The sequence below is a fragment of the Dreissena polymorpha genome, chromosome 15, assembly GCF_020536995.1.
Source record: "Dreissena polymorpha isolate Duluth1 chromosome 15, UMN_Dpol_1.0, whole genome shotgun sequence".
NCBI lineage: Eukaryota > Metazoa > Mollusca > Bivalvia > Myida > Dreissenidae > Dreissena > Dreissena polymorpha.
Window position 1 is genome coordinate 62,788,013 of NC_068369.1, and position 26,500 is coordinate 62,814,512.

General features: G+C 35.2%; 1 protein-coding gene across 1 annotated transcript in view; it reads right to left on the reverse strand.

Moving 5' to 3' along the window:
• Nucleotides 1-26,500, reverse strand: part of LOC127860435 (zinc transporter ZIP13-like) — a 49,381-nt gene that overhangs the window by 3,741 nt on the left and 19,140 nt on the right. The window contains exons 2-8 of the mRNA XM_052398516.1: nucleotides 22,194-22,298; nucleotides 21,418-21,527; nucleotides 11,556-11,792; nucleotides 7,436-7,525; nucleotides 5,157-5,270; nucleotides 511-580; nucleotides 171-270 (exon numbers count right to left, since the gene is read on the reverse strand). Coding sequence (XP_052254476.1) covers nucleotides 171-270; nucleotides 511-580; nucleotides 5,157-5,270; nucleotides 7,436-7,525; nucleotides 11,556-11,792; nucleotides 21,418-21,527; nucleotides 22,194-22,298 — 826 coding nt within the window. The remainder of the gene's footprint in view (nucleotides 1-170; nucleotides 271-510; nucleotides 581-5,156; nucleotides 5,271-7,435; nucleotides 7,526-11,555; nucleotides 11,793-21,417; nucleotides 21,528-22,193; nucleotides 22,299-26,500) is intronic.

Sequence of the window (26,500 nt, forward strand, 5' to 3'; positions counted from 1 at the left end):
AGTTTGATATTTGCAATGACTAATACGACATGCTAGGCTGTAGTAAGATTGGTAATTTACGATAGATGGTTGAGAATTGTTGGGAAGTCAAAATTGACGTTATATGCTTTCCACATCAAGGTGCCAGGGGCATAAAAACACATACATCACTTATGAGTCGGATGACTTACTTTAAATGTTTTTCCTCCAGCAGATCTGGGACAATAGTCACAAGAGCGATGTACACAAACCCACCGGATGTGAAGGGCAATATCCAGGCAGTGCTCTCCCCTGAATGGGAAAAAATCTCATGTGAATTATTAGTTGCTGAGATCTTACATGGAAATAAAAAAGCCAATTAAAAATGACATACTTGTACCCTACACTTTAATATTTTTTTAGGATTATACCTTATATCAAGAGATTTGCAACTATCCATAAACAAGCTTTATATTGTGGGGGATATCACTTCAATGGATTTGCTTGTTTTATGTCTTAATCTTATGTTTACTTCTTTTGTCAAATTCATACCTGCTGACCGTGCAGAATCAGCTGTCAATGCTGTCAAGGCTCCTAGCATTCCTCCTGTTGCTGTAAGCAACTGAAACACACAAGGTGACAGCTACTAGACCCTTTCAAGTTCATAAACAAAGTGGAAATGGCTACACACAATCAGGGTAACTCACAGTCTGTTCAGGTTGTATGCTGTTTGCTGCTCATCAGTACCTGAGCGGTTATAAACACTTTGAGTCTAATAAAAAAAAGGTCTTAAATTGAATTTTATTTTCTAAGGGACTAAAGACGTTTCTTGGTGCATATCTGAGTGGTAAAGGGTTAATACATGTACCGATAAAGGAGGCAAAGTTAAAAAAAATAACAAGGCAGCAAGGAGGTGGGTCATTGGCCTAGTGATAGTGAACTGGCATTACAATCAAGGGCTTGAATTGGTACTACACCCAAACATATTTAGTTGTGTTTGAAAACACAGGACAATCAACACTTTTGAAACTGTAGCTTCAGTAGTACATAGTTATAACAGCTATTTATTTATGTAGCAGTCAATACTGGGATCCTGAGGTGGAGGGCATGATTGACCTGAGATCCAAGGCAAAAGTGAGCCATTCAGAAGTGATAACCGACACCAAGGATTGGCAATATCAGAAAGTTGAAGGTCATTAATAAACGCTAAGTTGTAATAACTGTATCAGCAATAAAATTCTAATGAATTCTTTCCAATCAAATGAAGAAAAGTACGGGTGTTTTTGCAATATTACAATATGCAATATCAGGGGATGGCTCATACCGGAGTAGCCAATACATAGAGAATACTAGGTTAGCGTTGAATACAGAGAAGCCAATACATGTATATTCAACACATTAGAATATTTGCATAAATAACTAAATTAACAAATTCTGGAAAATTTCCAACATATTCAATTAAACATTAAACAAAGGCTGTTTGTAAAACATGCATGCCCCCCATATGGGCTGAGAGTTGTAGTGGCAGCCATTGTGTGAATACGTTTATTGTCACTGTGACCTTGACCTTTAACCTAGTGACCTGAAAACCAATAGGGGTCAACTGCCAGTCATGTATCAATGTACCTATGAAGTTTCATGATCCTAGGCATAATTATTCTTGAGTTATCATCAGGAAACCATTTTACTGTTTTCAAGTCACTGTGACCTTGACCTTTGACCTAGTGACCTGAAAGTTAATAGGGGCGATTTGCCAGTCATGATCAATGTACCTATGAAGTTTTATGATCCTAGGCGTAAGCATTCTTGAGTTATCATCAGGAAACCATTTTACAATTTAAAGTCACTGTGACCTTGACCTTTGACCTATTGACATGAAAATCAATAGGGGTCATCTGCCAGTCATTATAAATGTACCTATAAAGTTTCATGATCCTAGGCATAAGCATTCTTGAGTTATCATCCGGAAACCATTTTACTGTTTGGAGTCACTGTGACCTTGACCTTTGACCTAGTGACCTGAAAATCAATAGGGGTCATCTGCCAGTCATGATCAATGTTTCTATTAAGTTTCATGATCCTAGGCGTAGGCATTTTTGAGTTATTATCCAGAAACCATTTTACTGTTTCGAGTCACTGTGACCTTTGACCTAGTGACCTAAAAATCAATAGGGGTCATCTGCCAGTCATGATCAATGTACCTATGAAGTTTCATGTTCCTAGGCGTAAGCATTCTTGAGTTATCATCCGGAAACCATTTTACTGTTTCGAGCCACTGTGACCTTGACCTTTGACCTTGTGACCTGAAAATCAATAGGGGTCATCTGCCAGTCATGATCAATGTTCCTATGAAGTTTCATGATCCTAGGCCTAAGCATTATTGAGTTATCATATCTGGAAACCATTTTACTATTTCAAGTCACTGTGACCTTGACCTTTGACCTAGTGACCTGAAAATGAATAGGGGTCATCTGCCAGTCATGATCAATGTACCTATGAAGTTTCATGATACTAACCTTAAGCATTCTTGAGTTATCATACGGAAACCATTTTACTGTTTCATGTCACTGTGACCTTGACCTTTGACCTAGTGACCTGTAAATTAATACGGGTCATCTGCCAGTCATGATCAGTGTACCTATAAAGTTTCATGATCCTAGGCCAAAGCATTTTTGAGTTATCATCCAGAAACCATTTTACTTTTTCGAGTCACTGTGACCTTGCCTTTGACCTAGTTACCTGAAAATCAATAGGGGTCATCTGCCAGTCATGATCAATGTACCTATGAAGTTTCATGATCCTAGGCCTAAGCGTTCTTGAGTTATAATCCGGAAACCATCTGGTGGACGGACCGACCGACCGACATGTGCAAAACAAAAGACCCCCTCTTCTTCGAAGGGGGTCGTAAAAATGAATTAACATTGATATAATGCGTTCAGCAATATTGAATAATGACAGCTGTCAACAACTATGCAGGTTGTATCAATATCAAACTAATAACCTGGACTAAGTTTAAGTTCAACAAGTCCAAATGTATGTTATTCAATTTAAGAATTAGCCTGGTATCAGTACCATGATTATTAGTTACTGCACCATTGACCCAGAAGTAAGATTACAACAACAACAGGTACTAATAAACTAGGCAGCCACAGGTTTGACCATGAAATGATCAAACTCTAAGTTTCTGGCACTGAAAAACATTTAGATCATATGTGTATATCAGTACACACCAAGTTTCCATCAAGACAAAGTGCATCATTAACATACAGTCAGATTTCAAATATGTCGATTAAATTATATTCTTCAGAAAAAAAGCAATACATGGTGAAACCAACAAAACAACAGATATTTTTTCATATAGTTACTGACTTCAGATGGAAGTTTGATAGCTAGTGATTTGAGTTTAGTCTGATACTCAAATATTTCAAACTGTATTTCTTTCTTTCAAGATGTAAGCTCAATACAGATTTAGACTATTTAAACAAGGGCTGTTTGTAAAACATGCATGCCCCCATATGGGCTGTCAGTTGTAGTGGCAGTCATTGTGTGAATACGTTTTTTGTCACTGTGACCTTGACCTTTGACCTAGTGACCTGAAAGTCAATAGGGGTCATCTGCCAGTCATGATCAATGAACCTATTAAGTTTCATGATCCTAGGCCTAATAATTCTTGAGTTATCATCAGGAAACCATTTTACTGTTTCTAGTCACTTTGACCTTGACCTTTGACCTAGTGACCTGAAAATTAACAGGGGTCATCTGCCAGTCATGATCAATGTACCTATGAAGTTTCATGATCCTAGGCGTAAGCATTCTTGAGTTATCATCCGGAAACCATTTTACTGTTTCGAGTCACTGTGACCTTGACCTTTGACCTAATGACATGGAAATCAATAGGGGTCATCTGCCAGTCATGATCAATATTCCTATGAAGTTTCATGATCCTAGGTGTAAGCATTCTTGAGTTATGATCTGGAAACCATTTTACTATTTCGAGTCACTGTGACCTTGACCTTTGACCTAGTGACCTAAAAATCAATAGGGTCATCTGCCAGTCATGATCAATGTACCTATGAAGTTTCATGATCCTAGGCCTAAGCATTCTTGAGTTATCATCCGGAAACCATTTTACTATTTCCAGTCACTGTGACCTTGACCTAGTGACCTGAAAATCAATAGGGGTCATCTGCGAGTCATGATCAATGTACCTATGAAGTTTCATGATCCTAGGCCTAAGCGTTCTTGAGTTATCATACGGAAACCATTTTACTATTTCGAGTCACTGTGACCTTGACCTAGTGACCTGAAAATCAATAGGGGTCATCTGCCAGTCATGATCAATGTACCTTAGTTGCAATAATTCAACTCTCAGCTTAGGCTGAGAGTTGCAATGCACTCTCTCTTGTCCATGGGTGCAAAATGTTATCAACAATTCAAAGGTTTATGATCACTGAAACTGCAAGAACTTATTAAAATTTACCTATCTAAACCAATCATCCAAATGGTACCATTAAAGCAAGAAATAATTGATTTGTACTGACTAAGGTTTTGTTTTGTACGCTGTATCCGCTATATTGGAAAATTGACCCAATATAGGAAAGGTCGCATAACACCAATATTTTGTACGTCGCGTTATGTGTTGGCGCAAAAAAGTCGATAACAATTTGGTATTCGATACAGAATACACTGTTTCAAATTGACACATAACAATGTCAGCGAGAAAAGTGTGTTGAAACATCGTCGTGTGTTTATCGGATGCATGCAAAGGATAACATCCGTTGGTTGCCATTCAGGTAAATTTAAAATAGTTATGAAGTTTATTCATTATTTTCCTCAATTTGTCTCGAACGACGTCTGTAACTTAGACTGTTTAGTGAAGCGCACGGATTCGCTGCGCTGAACTGCACCCATGTTTATGAAGGGGTGCATATGGACTGCCGGAGCCGCCATAGCAAAAATTATCAAAGGTTCTGGCAGTCCGTTTATATGGACTACAATGTACCTATGAAGTTTCCTGATCCTAGGCCTAAGCGTTCTTGAGTTATCATCCGGAAACCATCTGGTGGACGGACCGACAGACGGACCGACGGACAGACCGAGGGACCGACCGACATGTGCAAAACAATATACCCCCTATTCTTCAAAGGAAGGCATAAAAACCTAAGCTATTAATTGTTGCACAATGCTGTCTGCTTTACCTGTGCTTTTGCTGCTTTCCATCTATCAAAGCCAGAGCGTAGAAGGATGGCGAAATCTCCAACCTCGTGAGGGATCTCATGTAGCAGTATAGCAAGTAGAGTAATAAACCCCACCTGAAGTATGAACATAACATGTATGTTTGGTGCAGGAATGGAAATAGCTTAGCATTTTTTGTTAATATGATTGCTATAATTTTATTATTTATACATATGTCTAAAAATAGTGATTATTGAACCAAAAGCTTCTGTTAAAAATCCAGCATAAAACTTAATGAGTTGAAAATTGATTACAAACAATAGGAAAACAAAAAATACTAGAAAAATGAAAAGAAAAGAAGAACTTACTGCACCTCTTTTTATAGACTGTTAAGTAAGTAAGAAAAACATTTTTTATTTTTAGAAATGCTCAACACTCCAAAAAGCTAAACATTAGACAAAATGCAGTAAGCTACAAGTAAATGTACATCATTAAATTAAGTACATTATAGACAAAGCCCCTCCTTGCTTTTAATTTAACCTTACAATTCAATATATAATTAATATTGTCTTCTCATTATATCATGATCAGTAGTATTGTTGCACTTAGAGGCTGTAACTCATAAGTGTTAATGAATAAGCAAACTCATTGGATTCATAGAAAGGACATTGACAAATATATGAGCCGAACTCTGTACAAAAGGGGTTTAATGCACATGCATAAAGTGACGTTCCCATTCTGTAAAAAAGGGGTTTAATGCACGTGCTTAAAGTGACGTTCCCATTCTGTAAAAAAGGGGTTTAATGCACATGCATAAAGTGACGTTCCCATTCTGTAAAAAAGGGGTTTAATGCACGTGCGTAAAGTGACGTTCCCATTCTGTAAAAAAGGGGTTTAATGCACGTGCGTAAAGTGACGTTCCCATTCTGTAAAAAAGGGGTTTAATGCACGTGCGTAAAGTGACGTTCCCATTCTGTAAAAAAGGGGTTTAATGCACATGCATAAAGTGACGTTCCCATTCTGTAAAAAAGGGGTTTAATGCACGACGTTCCCATTCGCACAGGCTTATCAAGGACTACACTTTTCGCCTACACTGGATTTTTAGGATGAAAAGAACCAAAAATGTCATAAAAGCGGAAAGTGTTGTTGCACGTGCATTCAACCCCTTTTTCACAGAGCACAGTCCATATTTTTTAATGTCTTTTCTATTTCATACAAAGCTTTTGCATCTTCAATAGGACTACAACAAGTACAATTGCGACTTTCACGTAGGTGATTTTCTAAAAAGTTTAGCATTTCTGTTGAAACACTTATTTCTGGCATGATGTATCTGTTGGTATCTGTGACCTATCACATATAAAGGATGTACATGTGAGAGATTCAACATTTGTTTACTACTATTTTTTATACCATTTGTTTAAGGCAATTTTAGGTATAACAATGAAGGGATGATGTTTTAGCTCTTTTGCAGATGTTTGAAAAATGGCAACAAGCTAAAGGGAGTAGTGTAGTAATTTACTACATAATAGTATCTTTATAGACTGAATTTTTGTATGCCACAATAACCTTTAAAATATTGAAAATAGCCATTAAATTATTGAGTTTAATTTTCAAATAAAGAAATATTATTAAATGAAAGAACGCAAAACATTTCCAAGTTATAAAAATGTGAGAACCATTATAAATCATAGAAATAATAACATATAACAGAATATGGAACACGTTAAGGCCTCTAATTTTAATAGTAACAAATGAATATAACAAAAACTCATGTAATAACTTTGTACTTCACTGTAACATCCACTGCAAAAATAAGACAATAAAATGAAGACTTAACTCAATCTAAAATTTTGGGGGAACAAAAAGAAACAGCACTTAGAAGTCATTGACATGAGCAACTTAATACATCTGTTCACTGTTTTCTTAATTTAAAAATGTTTCATAATTTTATAAATCATTTAATTATGTTACCAATAACATTATAGTAAAAATTTAGGATTTTATGCACCATATCTTATAGGCCATTTCAATTTTAAAGAGGTTTCACATTGAATTGTGTTGTTTTGTGACAAAACTAAGCAGGTTTTAACCCAAATCTTCTTAACACTGTTTTTTTTTAAAGAGGAAAAACCTGCAAACACAAACAGCTTTTTACGGTTTGAAGTGTTTTTAAAAGGTTTCAGCTTTACACCCGCAAAAATCTGGGCGTGAAACGTAAGACCTCATACCAGCATTTAGATTTTTTTTCTTTTTCATAACCAACATTTATTTTTAGAATTACCTTACCAACATTTCCAATTACCTTACTGCTGACTAAAAACCCTCCTGCCACTGCCAGACCATGTGTGAAATTGTCGATCACATTTGCCGCTAGATTTAAATACCCACTGACCTGAAACATAAACCAGTCAATTTCGTATACCAGGGTTTGATGGGGAAAAGATATTGCCTCAATTGTTTGTTTTCTTCAATGACTTTGGATTTGTCAGCTGTTTTCATCAGTATTTATGTCATATCATAATCGTTTGCTTACCTACTCATACTTTTTCTAAGTAAACTGGTTTACTGTACTTAGCACATATACTTGCAAACAAACTTACTGACTGATAAATGCCCTTCTTGAATCAAAGGTGGATGTAGGTAGGATGGAGGACAAATAGTTGTGTGACCAATTCCAAAAAAAACTAGTGACCTGAAAATCTATAGGGGTCATCTGTGAGTCATGATCAATGTACCTATGAAGTTTCATGATCCTAGACATAAGCGTTCTTGAGTTATCATCCGGAAACCATTTTACTATTTCGGGTCACCGTGACCTTGACCTTTGACCTAGTGACCTGAAAATCAATAGGGTTCATCTGCCAGCCATTATCAATCTACCTACGAAGTTTCATGATCCTAGGCATAAGCGTTCTTGAGTTATCATCCGGAAACCATTTTACTATTTCGGGTCACTGTGACCTTGACCTTTGACCTAGTGACCTGAAAATCAATAGGGGTCATCTGCGAGTCATGATCAATCTACCTATCAAGTTTCATGATCCTAGGCCTAAGCGTTCTTGAGTTATAATCCGGAAACCATTTTACTATTTCGGGTCACTGTGACCTTGACCTTTGACCTAGTGACCTGAAAATCAATAGGGGTCATCTGCGAGTCATGATCAATCTACCTATCAAGTTTCATGATCCTAGGCCTAAGCGTTCTTGAGTTATCATCCGGAAATCATTTTACTATTTTGGGTCACCGTGACCTTGACCTTTGACCGAGTGACCTCTAAAATCAATAGGGGTCATCTGCCAGTCATGATCAATGTACCTATGAAGTTTCATGATCCTAGGCCCAAGCGTTCTTGAGTTATCATCCGGAAACCACCTGGTGGCCGGACCGACCGACCGACAGACCGACATGAGCAAAGCAATATACCCCCTCTCCTTCGAAGGGGGGCATAATTATATGGCAGATGCAGGGAATCAAACTCAAGATCATAAGAATTGTTGTCCAGATGTGTGAATTTAAATTGTAACTGAATAAAAAAAATCTTCATTATTTTCTACGCAATGAAATGGGACATCATTTCAAACATCATTCACAATTCATAAAGAAATCATATAACATTCATTATAATGATAATTTCAGCTTTCCCAGGTCCAATCTTATAAATGTTTGGTATTTCCTAAACAAACTGAGCCACTTCAATGAAAACAGAAACTTGTTACACCACAAAACAAAGGCCCAACATAATGAAAACATTTTAAGTATATATAGATAATAATAGATTAGTGTTGATTATAGATCAGGTTTATCATGCGAGGCTTAGAAAACAAAAAGCACGAGCCTTGGCAAGTGCTTTTTCGTTTTCGTGCCGAGCATGATAAACTTGATCTATAATCAACACTAACCTATTATTCTATTTATCCCACCTTTTATTCAGTAAACTTTTTAATTAAACAAAATAACTTTAACTGGATATCTCTGGATGTATGCCTTCATTTTGTCAAAAAAATGACGTCATTTCGTGCTGTGGTTTATAGCAGAAATTTAATCAACGGGGCTTTAATCAACCGAATGCGCTGTAAACGTGGGATAAAACAATTTATATGTACAAATACTTAATGAAAACAACAAAAATCAAGGACATTGATTTTCTTTCGGTTTAGTACCACATACTAATTGCCAATTACATTAACTTTAGCAAGGTCATAATTAAGTTACCTAATTTTTAAACATAAGGTCAGTCAACTTAAAACGTATATGTTACCATTCACAGTGTAATACTGTACATTATCAATTCATTTATCAAATACCAAATGCAATCCCCCACACAAAACCTCATACATCCCTGTATGGGAGCGTTTCACAGACTAACAGTTTAATTTAAATGTAGTTAAATGAGTTTGGCCAAACATTCAAATCAACCTCGATACATTTCACTGATAAACTATTACAAATTACATCTTTTCTTATGGCATAATACAATTAACAAGTAAACATCAACGTCGTAATGTTAAATAAAAAAAAAATGCAATGTTATGTTTTCACTTTAAGATGAATTACCCAGGCTATGTTCGCTAGCATTATATTTGTTGTTAAATTCATTTCACTTATAATATGATAGTAAACATGTTCTGGTATATAAAATGAATGGCCCCAAATTGAAACACTACAATCTGGGCCAATATGAATGTATGAGTACACAGATAAATATTGCCAGATAGTGAATTTATGAAACCTTTTAATTTTCTGACCAATCCTTTTGCTCATTAATAGTACATGTATTTACATACAGAAATCAACAGAATATATAACTCACAATTTACAATGGTCAGTAAATATCAGCATCTTTAAAAATTGCATAACATATTAAATTAAATAATGAGAATAACCTATTTGAATTGTTAAGTTGTCAGATACATGCAAAATGAGATGTATAGCAATTTAATATTACATTATATGTACCAAATCAAATCAAATCAAATCAAATCAAATTTTATTTTAAGTCGGTACATGTGTAACAAAGAAACATTAGCTATGAATAGCTATTAACCGACATTTACAATAATAGCAATAAATAACATGCATATTTAAAACAAACATCAGCATTAAATGATACATAATCAATCCTATAGACTTTTAAGACCAGGGATTCTTTTAGCAATATTGAATAAACTGTTCAAGAGTTATGTGTGTAAGGTATGTTAATTTATCAGTTACAATACTAAAGTTGCAGAAGTTTGCCTAAATGTTGGCCGAAAATCTGGGAAACTGTCCTAAAATGAGGACTAGGTAAATGGTCTAAATATCTATGATTTACATAATATTGTGGTCGAGTGACCCCTATCGCTGATCAAAACTGATTAGCAAATAGATAATTACATGAAATCATGGTAAAGTGATATACTACATGTATACTATAATATCAATGCATTAAATGAGCCTCATTTAGGGACAGCTGGACTTTGCGTAATGTGTCATCACAGATTAGCCTGTGCAGTATGAACTCTCCTTCTAAAACAGGATTTTTGTTAAGTAGATTCGTCCTATAAACTAAATATTCCATAAAAGCTGATAAAGAGCTCTTTGTCCCAGATCAGCCTGTGCAGACAGCACAGGCTAATCTGGGACAACACTTGACACATATGCATTAAGCCCGGCTTACCAAAGAATGCTGCTAAACAAATAACGCACTTTTGCTTAAGTAACATAATTAATTGTCAATATAAGGGCTTTCCCAGAGTAATAGAACAAGAGCTACCAAACAAGGTCAATTATTATAAATAAATAATTTATTATATAATATTATCTTATAATATTGTATTTTTATTATGTTTTTTGATAAGAAATATCCTGAACAAGAGATGTGTTGGTCAGAAACACAATGCCCCCTACAGCGCCGCTTTGATACATGTTTTTTTTACCTTTGACCTTGTAGGATGACCTTGACCTTCCACCACTCAAAATGTGAAGCTCCAAGAGATACACATGCATGCAAAATATCAAGTTGCTATGTGAAGGGACATAGAACTTATAAGCATTTTTCGAACCCTATGCGAAACCTAAACACAAAGTGTGACTGAAAGACGGACAGACGGTCCGATCACTATATGCACTCCTTCAATAAAAACATTGAATTTGCATGCGTTTGATGATACCTCTTAAGATTTGCATTTGATCCACTAATTTTTGTTTCTTTATTAAAATATAACCCTTTGCATGCTGGGAAATTTGTCTTCTGCTAAAATGTCGTCTGCTGAATTTCTAAAATTAGCATTTTCTTCGATTTTTTTCAAAGAATACTAATAGAATAGCAACAGTTTGGATCCAGATGAGACACCATGTTCTGTGGCGTCTCATCTGGATCCAAACTGTTTGCAAAGGCCTTCAAAATTTGGTTCCAGCACTGAAAGAGTTAAAGAAGTTTTACCTTTATATTATCTTTCTCTTTTGATTTATCTGCTTTCTTTGCTGTAATTTTTACATCACTTGTCACATGAACACCGTTCTGTTTATTGCTGATATGGTTTGCATAGTTGTGTACAGTTCTTTGTCTAGCCCCCTCATCTGTGTCTGTAGTATCGACTAGGCCAGCAGTGGATTCTGAATTGTCATGGATTCTAGCTGCTTTTTCTTCTTCCTCAGCCTCTGAACATTCATCCTCCAACTAAATAAGCACATTATAAACATCCAGAAAATTATGATCATCAATCTATGAAAACTTCAGGGCTAAATGCATGTGCTTTTACATATTTTTTTAAAGGAAATCTCTTCTTTTAGAAAACCCAGTTCAAACAAACAGTGTTGTTCTTGATTAGCTTGTGCGGACTTCCCAGGCTACTCTGGGACTACACTTCATGCACATGCATTTAGCCCAGTTTTCCTGTAACAGGGATTTTATAGTCATCTCTGATTCTTTGACAGGGCTCAACATAAACCTAAAAACTAACTTGCCCTGCTGGGCAAGTACTTAGAAAATCTACTTGCCCTGAATGTGAAGCCACTTGCCCAAACATGAAATATCACATTAACTGTAGACCTCATATTTTTTTATAAAGATAAAAATGATACACCACAAAACCTTTTTTTATTTTTGCACATTTAACAAATGATTACAGCAATTTAAAGTCAAAATTTAATGCTCTTTGGGTTTTTTTGCACTTGCCTGGGCGGACAACTAGATTATAAAATAACTTGCCCGGACCCAACTTTTACTTGCCAGGGGCAATAGGACAACTGTTAATGTTGAGCCCTGTTTGACTTAAAATAATTTGGTTAAGGACCAGCAAAGGAACAAGCCTGCATACCAGTTTCACAGTCTGATTTGGGGATGTTTTTCCACATAACCTTTTTTGGCAGGAATACCATGTCTTAAAGGAATAACACTCAAAGAATTAAGTTTAACACCTTTTATTTTTTATCCATACATGTCAAGATTTAAGTTGGTAGCTTGGTATTTGATATTGATATGTTCATACATGATACATCTTCAGCAGTTTTTATCTTTGCTGTTAATGTGTGAAGCAAAAATAATGTCTCATTTAGCATCTTATCAATACTTTAGATAATTTACTTTAATTATCTTTGTGTGTGTTGACTTTCATATCTCTATAACAGTAACCTTGTTCATCCCCATTAACAACATGATCTTTAATCACAAAACTATTAATGCTCACAATGTAATCTAAGTGAATTTTAAAGTATAAATGTGTATTTAAAACATTACTTGATTTTGCTATTAATAAAGTCTGACAAATACTAATGTGGAGATGTTCATTCAGTTAAGTTACAATGTAAGATCAAAATAAAACATGGAAAATCATTATGTTTGAGAATAAACAACAGGCATTATTTCCCACTTTCGCAAGTGTTTCCTGAATAGAACATGGACTTCCGTGTTTAAATTAATTGGACACCAATTGCCCATAAATCTTAAAGCAAATTTCATGCATTATATAACTGAGTGGCGCTCCGGAAAAACAGAGCTCAATGTATGTTCGTAATGTGTCATCCCAGATTAGCCTGTGCATACTAATAATCCTCATTATATTAGTGCATCGGTATACTGCAATTAGGGACGACAATTTCTGCTTAACTGTATTTTTGTTTAGAAGCTTCTTCCTTCAAACTAAAAATTCCATAAAAGAAGAAAGTATCATCCCTTACTAGCCTGTGCAGACAGCACAGGCTAATCTGGGCCAATACTTTACGCACATACATCAAAGCCAGTTTTTTTACAGAAAGAGACTCAAATACCACTGTTACTCTTATTTACCTAGAAAATCTACATAAGCTAAGAACATTATTCACTGACAGAAATGGCAGTAATAAATCAGATATATATATATATCAGACATGGCAGCAGTGCAACTTATACCATTTATCAGCATTAGGCCAGCATTTTTTCGGCGTAAGCTGTATTAAGCCAGCTTTTCACCCTGACTTGACCTTTGTAAGTGTCCAATAATACTCAAATAAAATTTCCCGCGGCTAGGTACGAATGAATACACTTCATTTATTCCATTGGCTGATTTGAGTATAACACAAGAACATTGGAAACATATCCGCGTCTTTGTTACACTGTTTTACTGCATGAAACAATTTTATCTCTAATGAAAAGGCTCAATAGATAGAACAGTTTTACAATCAATTTTCGACATAAATACAGTTTGTGCGTTCACCTTTTATTTTCAGAGAATTACCAGCGCAAAAGCGTTTATACTAAAGGCTATGTTGTCATATATAGTACTTACTTGCATTGCATTTCAACCCGCGAGGTTTCGGGTCAATTCGCGGCCATTTGTGAAAGTCAGAGTTTATATTACAGTTCATCACCGGAGTTCGCAGAAGGGGTTGCGATCATTGTGTTACACCGGTCTTACTGACAATAACGTAGTGACTGTAATGCATTGCATTCCAATCCGCAAGGTATCAAGTTCAGTTTGCGGTCAGTTGCAGAAATCTAGCACTTGAAGTCTGTTTTGATCAGAAAGATACTAAATAAAGATATTCGGCGATATTGTTGTGGTATGTCAATCATCGATTTTTAATATGGTTTCAACATTTGCATGATAAGGACCAATTTTGATAAAATTAATTAGAAATATTTATCCATTTAGACCAGTTTATTAAGCATGAGCACAATAATTCACTATACTATAATTATGCAATTAAATAAGATTCGAGTATTGCCGGCTGACCTATATGCACTCGTTTATTTTCATGTTTCTTGTGTTTTTCTATTCTGTAAATATAGATATCTGAGTAATAATATCACATAAAGCAAAATAAGCCACGAAATCTGGCGCAACACCCCGTAATTGATTTGCTTATAATGTAGCTAAGAACTGCGCAGAAAAAAGGCATCCGCTACTTTTTATCTCATAGAGATAACTTTTGATCGTTCATAAACATCGACCACAATCAACGCCGTATATCTTTTTAAAAGATATTTCTTGTTTATTATTTGTTTTACGGGAGCGCCCGAACCTATTTTTCGACAAATACAAATAAAAATAAAAGTTACTTTTGTTTTTTTTATTTACATTCTACCCGCCGACCTGGTATTTTATCCAAAACTGGAAAAAAATACTTAGATTGCCGGAAGTGTTGTTCAAAATTTGTTTATAATACGGGTTGTTTCTTGTGCCAAGTCGACTTGTACAGCGTCAGCGATTTTCATTGGCTATTGCAGCCAATACCACACGCTATTAGCCAATCAGTAAGTATTTAACAAATGATGTTCATATTACATTTCCGAAATGGCGGACATTAACAATAACGAGACAAATGTAGCATATTTTAAAATCAAATTAATTATAAACTGAGCAGAAACAATTTTAATTAGAAAATTTAATCTTTAGAACACCATTGTTCACATCATGTCCATATTATGTGATACGAAATTAAAAATAATTAGAGTTTTTGCAGATGATGCAGAGGTTTCACCATCGATAACTTTCGGTGTGTAAAGAAGTTTTGGGTAGGTTTAATAAATATGCGTATTTATTAAAATGTAGATCCTGGTTATATTTTTATACATAAAAATCACGACATCCCGAAAATGTCCAAGAAGTACTACTTTACGTTTCTTTATAATGAACATGAGGACCACAGGTACTTGCATCAATAATCCCATTCCCCACCCACCCATATATATTCTTTATTTAGAAAAAAGTATGCAACACAGCTTCTGAAGAAAATAACATTGGGTCCGGATGTTCGTATGTCCGTCAAAGTCACAAGAAAGTTTTAATTATTTTTCTTGACACAGTAGCAAATTAACATGCTTATTATTCTTCATTAACTTAAAACAAAACATTTTTTCCATATATTAAACTGTATAAATATATTTATAACAACATTTTAACCATTTTTCCGGTACCTTTTGACCCTTATGTTCCTTTGTTATGATCAGTTCATTTTATTGAATTTCTACAGACGAAACCAAAGTTTTGACTTTCAAAATGTCATGAAAAAGTAAATGGAATTTATTTCTTAATTATTTGATCAGATTTGTAAATCAGAAATACATCTTAATGTATTTTTCAAAAATTAGTTATTATTTAGCCAAAATATGATGTGCTATCAACTGTACAGAATGATTTCATACTGCAGGATTTGTACTACATGTACAAGGAATGCAAGTTTTATCACACGTTAGGCTCTGTTGATAAATGTGCTCAATTGGCTCTATGTATTTGTTTCAAGGGTTATTATTATCTTCACATTTATATAGCTCTCTTTGTTTATTATATATCCAAGAAAATGTCATTGCTTTTTCTCCTTAAAATAATACAGACAACACATTCCGTAGAAATTTTCATTTGAACTTAAACTGTGAATAAGAGAGGAACAAAATAATATGTGCAAAAGTTTACACCATTTTATGTTGACAATGCTGTGAGTCTTTTACGAAACTATTAAAATAAAATAATACTTTAAAAATATACAATTACATAGTTCAAAAGTTGTTTTCTATATATAATTAATCTTGCAAGTAAATTATATACAGTCAGCAGAGTAATTCTACTAGAACAATTTAAATCCTTGCTACATGTACTATTTAATTCTTTATACGGCTTTCATTTAAGAAAATGTTCAATGAAATAAATCTTGGTTTCTAGGTATATTGTGTCTTTTATCTCAATATTTTGTTGGGGCTAATGTGAAGCCAATGGACATGATACAAAAACTACGAAGATTACCACCATACAATGTCACATACAAAATAATTATCACCTAACCCATGCGTTTTGAGAGAATAAGATTGTTTAAGCTCTTTATTATATAAGTAAATATAAGTATTGAAACAAGGACAGGTTATTTTTTACTCCAAATGTATGATTTGATCACACCTAGAAGAAAACACTAACATGTTACACACCAAATATTGAACCCCTGACCCTTGCGGTTTCTGTGTTGTTATGGATTATCAAATACATTAATCTATATAAATCAGTTGACCCCTGAAGCGCAAACAGTTTTGACCACGGAGAAATGCTTTGAGGAAACTTAGCAAAGAACCACTATATGATTGGCATGCAACGTAACAAACCAATGGGCCAGAAAATGATTATATTATTTATATTTATAAGCAAAACAGTAACCCCTAGGGAGGGCAAATTTTCTGCATGATTTGAACAAACTTCAAAAAAGAGAACCTCATAAGGATGTTACACACCAAATATTGTAGTAATGCCCCTTGTGTTCACTTTACATATATAAACACTACAACTCTCTCTGAATATAAAAAGAAATGCTCCACATGTTTTTATAAGTCTATAACTCTCGGTTTCTTAAATGAAATATTCACATTTTATGTACTAGAACTTTCACTACACAAAGTTTGAATGACAATAATGTTGAACATTTTGGATCCTGATCAGACTGCTCTTTTGGAGCCAAAATGGTCGCAATCCCCCTAAGGTCCATTTTCCTGTTACGTGGCTCATTTTTTCCCCATGATTGATACAAATTATCATGATAGTAAGCAAGTCTGTTTTATATTAAAGAGTATTTTTAGTGTGCATATTCCACCCATGGATGAAAGTTACAAAGTTGGTTGTTATTTAAAGCTATTAAGGTTCATGTAGAGGCTTCATTTTGAAAAATGTGGGCCCCCTAGCATTGAACTCAAATTTGACTAAAGAAAGAGTGCCACATGTATACATATATGCTTTAAAGGATGTTTTTCCTTCAAACTGCTACCAATTTTGTACATCAACGTATCATAACATCCACGAAATCAATCAAAATACAAAGTGATTTTAACAATAAAATATACATTATTTTCAAAAATCTGAATCATGTTTGTTCCACGTATTTCGGCGGAAAATTATATATCTAGTGATTAATATCGACATTGACGAGGGCAAGTTACGCTTAAATAGTAAAAAAAGTTTACATAACTAGAAATATCAAAACTCGAACACATGTCATTTCATCACCATGGGGGCAGCCATTTTTAAATTAATAAAATAGAAAGAAACATGCTAAAAACTCACTCATCGCATAATTGACATTCCAAACAGCTGACGATGCCAAATGCATTGGATTGTAATCTTTCCGTTGATGTTTGCAAACTGCACGATCAGACCTCATAAACACTCAAAAGAATAACCATACATTCCAGAATTTTTTCGGTCCAAAGCGGGACATTCCATAAAAAATTGTCGGGACATTTGACCAAAAAGCAGGACACCTAAAACGATCTATCGTTCCACCTTTACTGTATACAAAGACCTATCAATATACACATCATATTGATAGGTCTTTGCTGTATACACGGACTCTAGATTACAATATACACTCCGTGCTGTATAGTACTAACAAAAACTCTTGATACTTTTATTCAAGACATAAAACATCTGGTATGAAGCATACAATCTAAAACATAACAATAAAAGTTTTTATTAAATAAGACAATAGCAAACAACAAAGATAAAATTCATCTTTTTAGAGTACAAAATCTGGAACATTACGGCAACAATATTCATTATATTACTTTCAATGGTAAACATTAACGCAGGGGAGGTTATCCAGTACACTGAAAGTATGGGTTACAGTAAACTATCTACTGAACAGTTACATCAGCTTGACACGGAATGCGCGGCCGTACACATTTCCGAGGTAGGTTTTTGGTGGAAGCAAACCGTCTTTGTGTTCATTTTAACTGCCAACAACTTAATTGGAGTAGGGTCAAACTGTCATGCATAGCACCTCGTTGTTTTTATTACAATAACACCCAATTACACTAGACAGGATGGGTATCACTTATTGGACTGTTTGTTCGATTTTGGTATATTGCACATTCGGATTATCCCGCTATTTTGGAACTAAACATTGAATGTAAAAGACTCATTAACGACGAAGAGTTAATTTTACAAAACAATTGTTTTGTAAACCGTTTCAAACAAAGACAAAAGCAAACACATTTTCAACATTTATTTCATTATAATACAACTATCGATAGCAATAAGCGACCACCATCTTGAAGACCGCCATGGTCAATGCCTGATAAAATCAATAATTAGCCGATAAATCGCTGATAAGGTTTCATAAACAACACTGGTACGCACGAGAAGTAGAATCGGATTGTTAACTGGGGGCAATAAAGGGATTAGCGGTGGTAAGTGTTAGCGAAACAGAGCTTGAATAGCGAATTTTATTGGGAACCTATAGACCTTACATTGTTTTTTAACGAATGTCGGGACAAATCGTCTCATATCGGGACGCCGGGACAAAGGGCCCAAAAGCGGGACTGTCCCGCCGAGATCGGGACGTCTGGCATGTATGGAATAACTATGTAAGAAGCATTTCACCAATGTTTACAATCGTTGTCCAATTTACTATATTATTGCGCATAAAATAGTACGCTTACAGACTGACAGAAAGATCGATACGTAACTCCGTTCAATGCATCACGATATACGATTCTATTGATAATATATAATAATACATTGCTTTAACAATCTAAAAGAAGAAATAATTATTTTAAACGGAGTTTTTAATAACGAAAGTGAAAACAACGGAAGTTGGATGGATATTCTGTGAGATGCACTTCGGCTCCAGAAAAACAATACAAATAAACTAAAAAAGACGTGTGGGGGACAATTCTCAGCTGGAAAATATTTGAAATAGGGTAAGTGATAATATCTCTACGTGGTCATTTCTGTTATTTAGTGCGATCTCTTGCTGATTAATGTTAACAGTTGTTTTACTAGTTGCCACCTAACTGTCAAAATAAGTATGTGTTTTCTCAGGTATGTGTATACACATACCCGGTTTTCTCACCACTGCACGTGGTTTCGACCGATTTGTTTTGCACGTTTTTCTACGGAGCACAGCAATGGCCACGCTTTCAAAATGGGTAGAAGGAATTGAAATATAAAATCAATCGGTTTGCCAATTTCTTTATATTCCTTTACAATTTTATATGTCGTCTGCAATCTATTTCAATTTGAGATGGTTTAAAATTTGCAATTTGGTTAAGAGGTAAATAACAAAATTGTTAAGCCTTTGAAATAGAATTGTGACTCTTATTATCCACCATACCTGAATTTTTTAAAAGTTGTTACGTTTAAGTTATTTTTAAAACTTTGTTTAGGAAATTTATCCTAAAACGGCAGTTGAATAAAAACTCATTTGTTGTTTTATGACAATAATTTTCTGTGAAATGTTGCTAACTTGGCCTTGTGTATGTATATAGCTTTGTATTTATTCAACTTTAGGTAGTGCATATCCGTCCTAACTTTAGATTGAGATTTTGTAAATTAGTGTAAAAATGTATTGGTTTTAAACCAAAATATGAATAAAGCACACAAATATTGAATGTCAAAAATGTGTTTATGTTATTCTATCCGTCTTTAGCTTTAAAATGATATGTAGTTTGACCATATTGTACCACATTGAATGAAGAAAAACCAAAGCGAAGTTTTAATTAATTTTATCCCCCCCATGAACCTTAAACAATGTAAAAAGTTTTCAAGTCTTTTTTATTTAAGTCAAATGCATGCTATATTTGTTATAAACATACATATGATATACACTCAAGAAAAGTTTAACGATCACTATGATACACTACACACCTGGCATGTTTAATAGTCTCTTTTGAAGCAATATAGTATAATACATGCGAAAGGAGCTTTTACCTATAAATATATATAAAAATATGTTTACTATTATTATAAAAAGCTTCTACAACAGTGTAATGAGATATATAAAACACTTAAAGGTTAATGCAAGTATACATAAGGTTAAATTGGCTGAATTTTAAATTTTCAAAAATAAAAAAATTATCGGTTTAGAAAGTTTTAGTTTTATTTTTTTGGTAGACTGCTCACTTTTCATGCTATTATTTTTATTTTTATTTTTCCCCCCCGACTCATTAAAAAAAAAAATCCCGTAAAAAAAATATAAAAAAATGCTGGCCTTATTTGTGCACATTCAGAAATCTTAGACAAAACATGATCTGCTTTCAGCACCCTACAATACACCCAAGACATATTCTCTCTCCTGGGGGAATGGTCACAGGACCCTTATTTTTGAGGTTTCAGCATCAATAACATAGACTTGGAAAATGAGGCAAGATGGTTTCACTTATCTTACTGGCCTGAGGAAAAGTCTGTTTATGTTGAAGACACAACTAACAAATAATTATCTTTCAAAACCTAAACATCCTAGAGATGGCAAGTTCCAAACACTATCTGGCACTAGGATTATATCAGCTGTTCTCTTGGAAAGAAGGGGTTAATGCATATGCTTTAAGACTCATCCCAGTTTAGCCTGTGCAGTCTACACAGGCTAATAAGGGACCACACTTTTTGCCTGAACTAGATTTTTGGTTAGAAGAGACTTCCTTCAAACAAAAAATAGCATTATAGAGGAGAGTATATTTCCTTCATTATTTTGAGGTCATATTAGCATTGAATGACATGGATTTGGAAAAAAAGGGCAAAATAATATCACTTACTTCAAAGACTTACTTTCTTACTGACACTAGACCTATATGTGCCTGGCTCTGGGAAAATTGGGGTTTAATGCCTTTGCATAAAGTGTAGTCCCAGATTAGCCTGTGCAGTATGTACATGCTATTCAGTGACAACACTTTCCATCTACACTGGATTTTTGCTGAGAAGAATCTTCCTTCAATCAAAAATACCATTAAAGTGTAAAGTGTCTTCCCTGATTAACCAGTGCATATTGCACAGGCCAATCTGGGAAGACACTTTCTACACACATGAATTAATCCCTGTGGTCCCAGAGCAAGGCTCATATATATTTGCACTCACATGATCAAATTCACCCTCCTGTGCAAACATCTTCTCTATGATGAGGAAGGACAGCATGCCTGCAATTACCCACAGGCCCAGCCTGGTGTGCCCCTCGTGGTCGTTACCATCTACAGGCAGACAGACAGTTGGAAAATCAACAAATACACATCTTACCCCATTTATGCCTAAAGGACTCTCCCATCCTTCTAAATTGGATCAATTTATTTCCAAAATTAGGAATGTCTAGTATATTTATTTCTCTATTTAGAATATTTCTTACAGAAATTACTATAAGCAAACAGCGCAGACCCTGATGAGACGCCGCATCATGCCAAGGCTTTTTTTCTAGATGCTAGGCATAAATGGGTTAATTGGAGAGGGCTTTGGCAATCTGCCCGTGAAGTATTATTTTTATAATTATTATTATTGTCATACATTTTCGTGACCCTACATAACAATGAACAATGTTTACAGCATTATTCAATATGCTGAAATGAACTTGTTATAAAATACGTAATTTCTACAATGCAAAACCAAAACGCAAAGTTTTAATCACATAAATGCAGTGTATGCTATTATATTGTGACAATGATGTTATGTAGACTCTTAATTGTGTCCAATATGATCAACTTTTTTGAAGTGGAAAAATTAAGTGGCAGCAACTATTTTTAGCTGGCAGGAAACCTGAAAGTCTCAATTATTTTTTAGAGGGTCTATCAAGGTATGATTCTAATTCTAACATCAAACCAAAGATTGATGATGATAGTGAGGACCTGAATCCACAATGTTCTTACTGTTGTTGAGGTGTTGCCATGCCTCAGGAAGTAAATGTAGAAACACGTCCCCCAGCAGTCCACCAACAGCAAAACTCAGCAGCAACTTCAGTCTTGCAGCAGCCGCTGCAATATACAATAGGGACATGATATGCAAGGAAAATAAGGACAAGAGATGTGTTTGTCAGAAACACAATGCCCCCCCCCTACTGTGCCGCTTTGATTTATATAATTCATTTGGCAGGTACAGATAATTTTCACAAGGGAAGTAATAATTTTTAAAGGGATATAATAACAAGAGGGCCAAGATGGCCTTAGATCGCTCACCTGAGAGAAGTCGGTTCATTCAATCTTTACCAAACGTCAAACTTGACCTAGATATTGTCCAGACAAACATCCTGGTCAAGTTTCATCATTATTGAACCAAAACTCTGGCATATGGAGTGATTTTGTTTTTGTAAGATTTGACCTGGTGACCTATATTTTGAGTATACCCCCTTACCAAACATCAAACTTTGCTTACAAAAATATATATTATGACCAAGATTCAAAGCTTTTTTTTACTATATTAATATAAGAAAACTGCCCCCCCCCCCTGGCAGCCATGTTATTTAAATGACGGGAACCATTTTCACACTCAACTCTCATATCAAGAAAACAAATGTTCTGACCAGATTTCATGAAAATTGGGCCAAAAATGTGACTTCTAGAGTGTTCACATGTTTTCACTATATACCTATAGAGAAAAATGCCCCACCCACTGGCGGCCATGTTTTTTCACCGATCTGAACCATTTTCGAACTCGTCTGAGATATCAATAAAACCAATGTTTTGACCAGCTTTCATGTTGATTGGGCAAAAATTGTGACTTCTAGAGTGTTTACAAGGTTTCTCTATAGCCAAATAAAGAAAACTGCCCCCCCCCCCCGGCAGCCATGTTATTCAACTGACCGGAACCATTTTTGAACTCAACTCTCATATAAAGGAAACAAATGTTCTGACCAAATTTCATGAAAATTGGGCCAAAAATGTGACTTCTAGAGGGTTCACATGTTTTCACTACATACATATAGAGAAAAATGCCCCGCCCACTGGAGGCAATGTTTTTTCACCGATCTGAACCATTTTCGAACTCGTCCAAGATATCAATACTACCAATGTTTTGACCAACTTTCATGATGATTGGGCAAAAATTGTGACTTCTAGAGTGTTTACAAGGTTCTCTATAGCCAAATAAGGAAAACTGCCCCCCCCCCCCCCCCCCCCCCCCCCCCCCCCCCCCCCCTGGCAGGCAGCCATGTTATTCAACTTACCGGAACCATTTTCGAACTCAACTCTCATATCAAGGAAACAAATGCACTGACCAAATTTCATGAAAATTGGGCCAAAAATGTGACTTCTAGAGTGTTCACATGTTTTCACTACATACATGTAGAGAAAAATGCCCCGCCCACTGGCGGCCATGTTTTTTCACCGATCTGGACCGTTTTCAAACTCGTCCGAGATATCAATAAAACCAATGTTTTGACCAACTTTCATGATGATTGGGCTAAAATTGTGACTTCTAGAGTGTTTACAAGGTTTCTCTATAGCCAAATAAGGAAAACTGCCCCGCCCACTGGCGGCCATGTTTTTCAACAGACCAGAACCACTTTTAAACTCAACCAACATATCATTAAGACAAACATTTTGACAAAGTTACATGAAGATTGGGCATAAAATGTGACTTCTACAGTGTTTACAGGTTTTTCTTTTTTTTGACCTAGTTACCTAGTTTTTGACCCGGCACAACCCAGTTTCGAACTCGACCGAGATTTCTGACCAAGTTTCATGAAGATTGAATAAGAAATGTGGCCTCTAGAGTGTTTGAAAACCAAATGTGGACGACGGACGGACGGACAGACGACGGACAAAGACCGGTCACAAAAGCTCACCTGAGCAATCAGGTATGCTAAAAAATATTATTTCTCTTGTAAAAATGATCTGTACCTGCCAAATGATAAATAGAAATTATCTCCCTTTAAAGGTGCACTTCCCTTGGATTTGTTTTTTTTTACCTTTGACCTTGAAGGATGACCTTGACCTTTCACCACTCAAAATGTACAGCTACATGAGATACACATGCGTGCCAAATATCAAGTTGCTATCTTCAATATTGCAAAAGTTATGGCCAATGTTAAAGTTTTCGGACGGACGGGTGGACCGACAGACAGTTCAAATGCTATATGTAATCCTATCGGGGGCATAAAAACAAGAGCTGAATACAGATATGTTTATTTAGTGAGGCTAAGAAAACTTGAACCATCAGCATTGGTGAGAGATGAACTATTTGTTCATACAAATAAACTCTACATATGACATGATGCCAACACCATATAAATGCGGGTTCCATCATCAGTGCTTTTAAGGGACTGGAATCATTTGCAAACTGGCCAAAACATCTTTGGGATAAATATTCTAAGCAAGTTTCATGAATATTGGATAATAAATGAGACCTCTTAGTCTCATGTGTTCAGAAGTGCTAAAATAGCCATATAAGGAAAACTTCCATGCCTCCTGGGGCAGCCATGTTTTTTCAAAGGACCGTAACCATTATCAAACTGCCACGCCTCCAGGCAGCCATGTTTTTCAAAGGACTGTAACCATTATCAAACTGCCACGCCTCCAGGCAGCCATGTTTTTCAAAGGACTGTAACCATTTTCAATCTGCCACGCCTCCAGGCAGCCATGTTTTTCAAAGGACTGTAACCATTATCAAACTGCCACGCCTCCAGGCAGCCATGTTTTTCAAAGGACTGTAACCATTATCAAACTCAGCACAGACATAAGAACTTTTGTTTTGACCAACTTGCACTCCTAGAGTGTAAACAAGAGCACCGCATAGTAGTGCTGCAACAATACGCCAAAAACCGTATTGCAATATATTGTCAGTTCAAAAACCAGTATTGCAATATATTGCAATTTATTGCTAACTTGTAACTTGCACCCGCTACATTTGACACCATCCTTATTACACTGTTTACAATATCCCCTTAGAATGCTATTTTTACATAACAATTTATTTTTACTAAACAGTTAACACCGATTTTTTTTGTTCACCTTGATACCGTATTTTTCGGGTTATATGTTCCACCGGAATGTAAGACGCATCCCCGTTTTTTTACATTATTTTATTTTTGTCCATACATAAGACGCTCCGGCGTAAACGACGCACATAAATCATCATTAAATATTCCCAAAAATGCAGTCACACATGTTTATCCATTTAATGTTTAATCCTCTTTCGTGTTTTATTTCAGATAGAAAATTCATATAAAAAACGATGCTGGCATTTGTTCTCTCACATGCTCATTGTATTGATATATTTGTTTCCATTAAATTAATTTGAACGTAATAATTTAAACAAAAACGTCATTCAGAACAATGTATTACCGGTAATATTTGACCCTATCCGCAAGCCGTTGCATTCGCACATTTGTATCTGTTTTTTCAAAACATCGCAGTGTAAACACAGCTGATCATGTTTCCACAAATACAAAAATTAAATAAAGTCTTGACCAGATTTTCCTGAAAATCAGTACACAGAACATTTTCTGTTTCAATAATAAACTACCTAAATGAGCATAACGTCAAAGATACAGCATTCTCTTCGCTACACAGTTTTTCTTCAACAGTGTATACACCCACGCTAATTTTCGCGCGCTTTCTAACAGAACAAAGAAAAGTACATGAGCTATAGATGTGACTAGCGTAAATGTGGCGTTAGCAATAAAATTGGAAATCAAATTTAAATAAGCGCATTTGATAATACAACAAAACAAAATAAAAAACAATTATTGTGTAATAAACTGCATTTAGGCTATAAATGCAGCACTTGCTGTTTCATAAAAAATAAATGTACCATTTTATTAAAATAGTATAGCCATGTTTGTTTGTTTTAATGTGTATTGTTTGCAAAACTTTTGTAGCATTAAGTATACCGGCATTCTCAAATTGGTAACACAAGCATTTTATGATGAATATTAAAATGAGGCCTGTTATGAAAAGGGCTTATATTCTTATCGTGATAATCTTAATACAAGTGTGCAGACGTGTGGTGTACCAGGCTTACCAATAAACGCTTTTAATCCACACTGGGGACATCGTCTCCCATGGAGAGATTATGTTCGTTCATCTATCGCAGATGGTTTAAAGGTATTTGAGATCTTAGGTTTGCAGACATGTGGTATTGCAGGCATACCAATAAACGCTTGTAATGCACACAGGGGACATCGCTGCCGGATTCTCCGATGTCGACGACCATGGCGAATAAATGATGTGAATTTTTA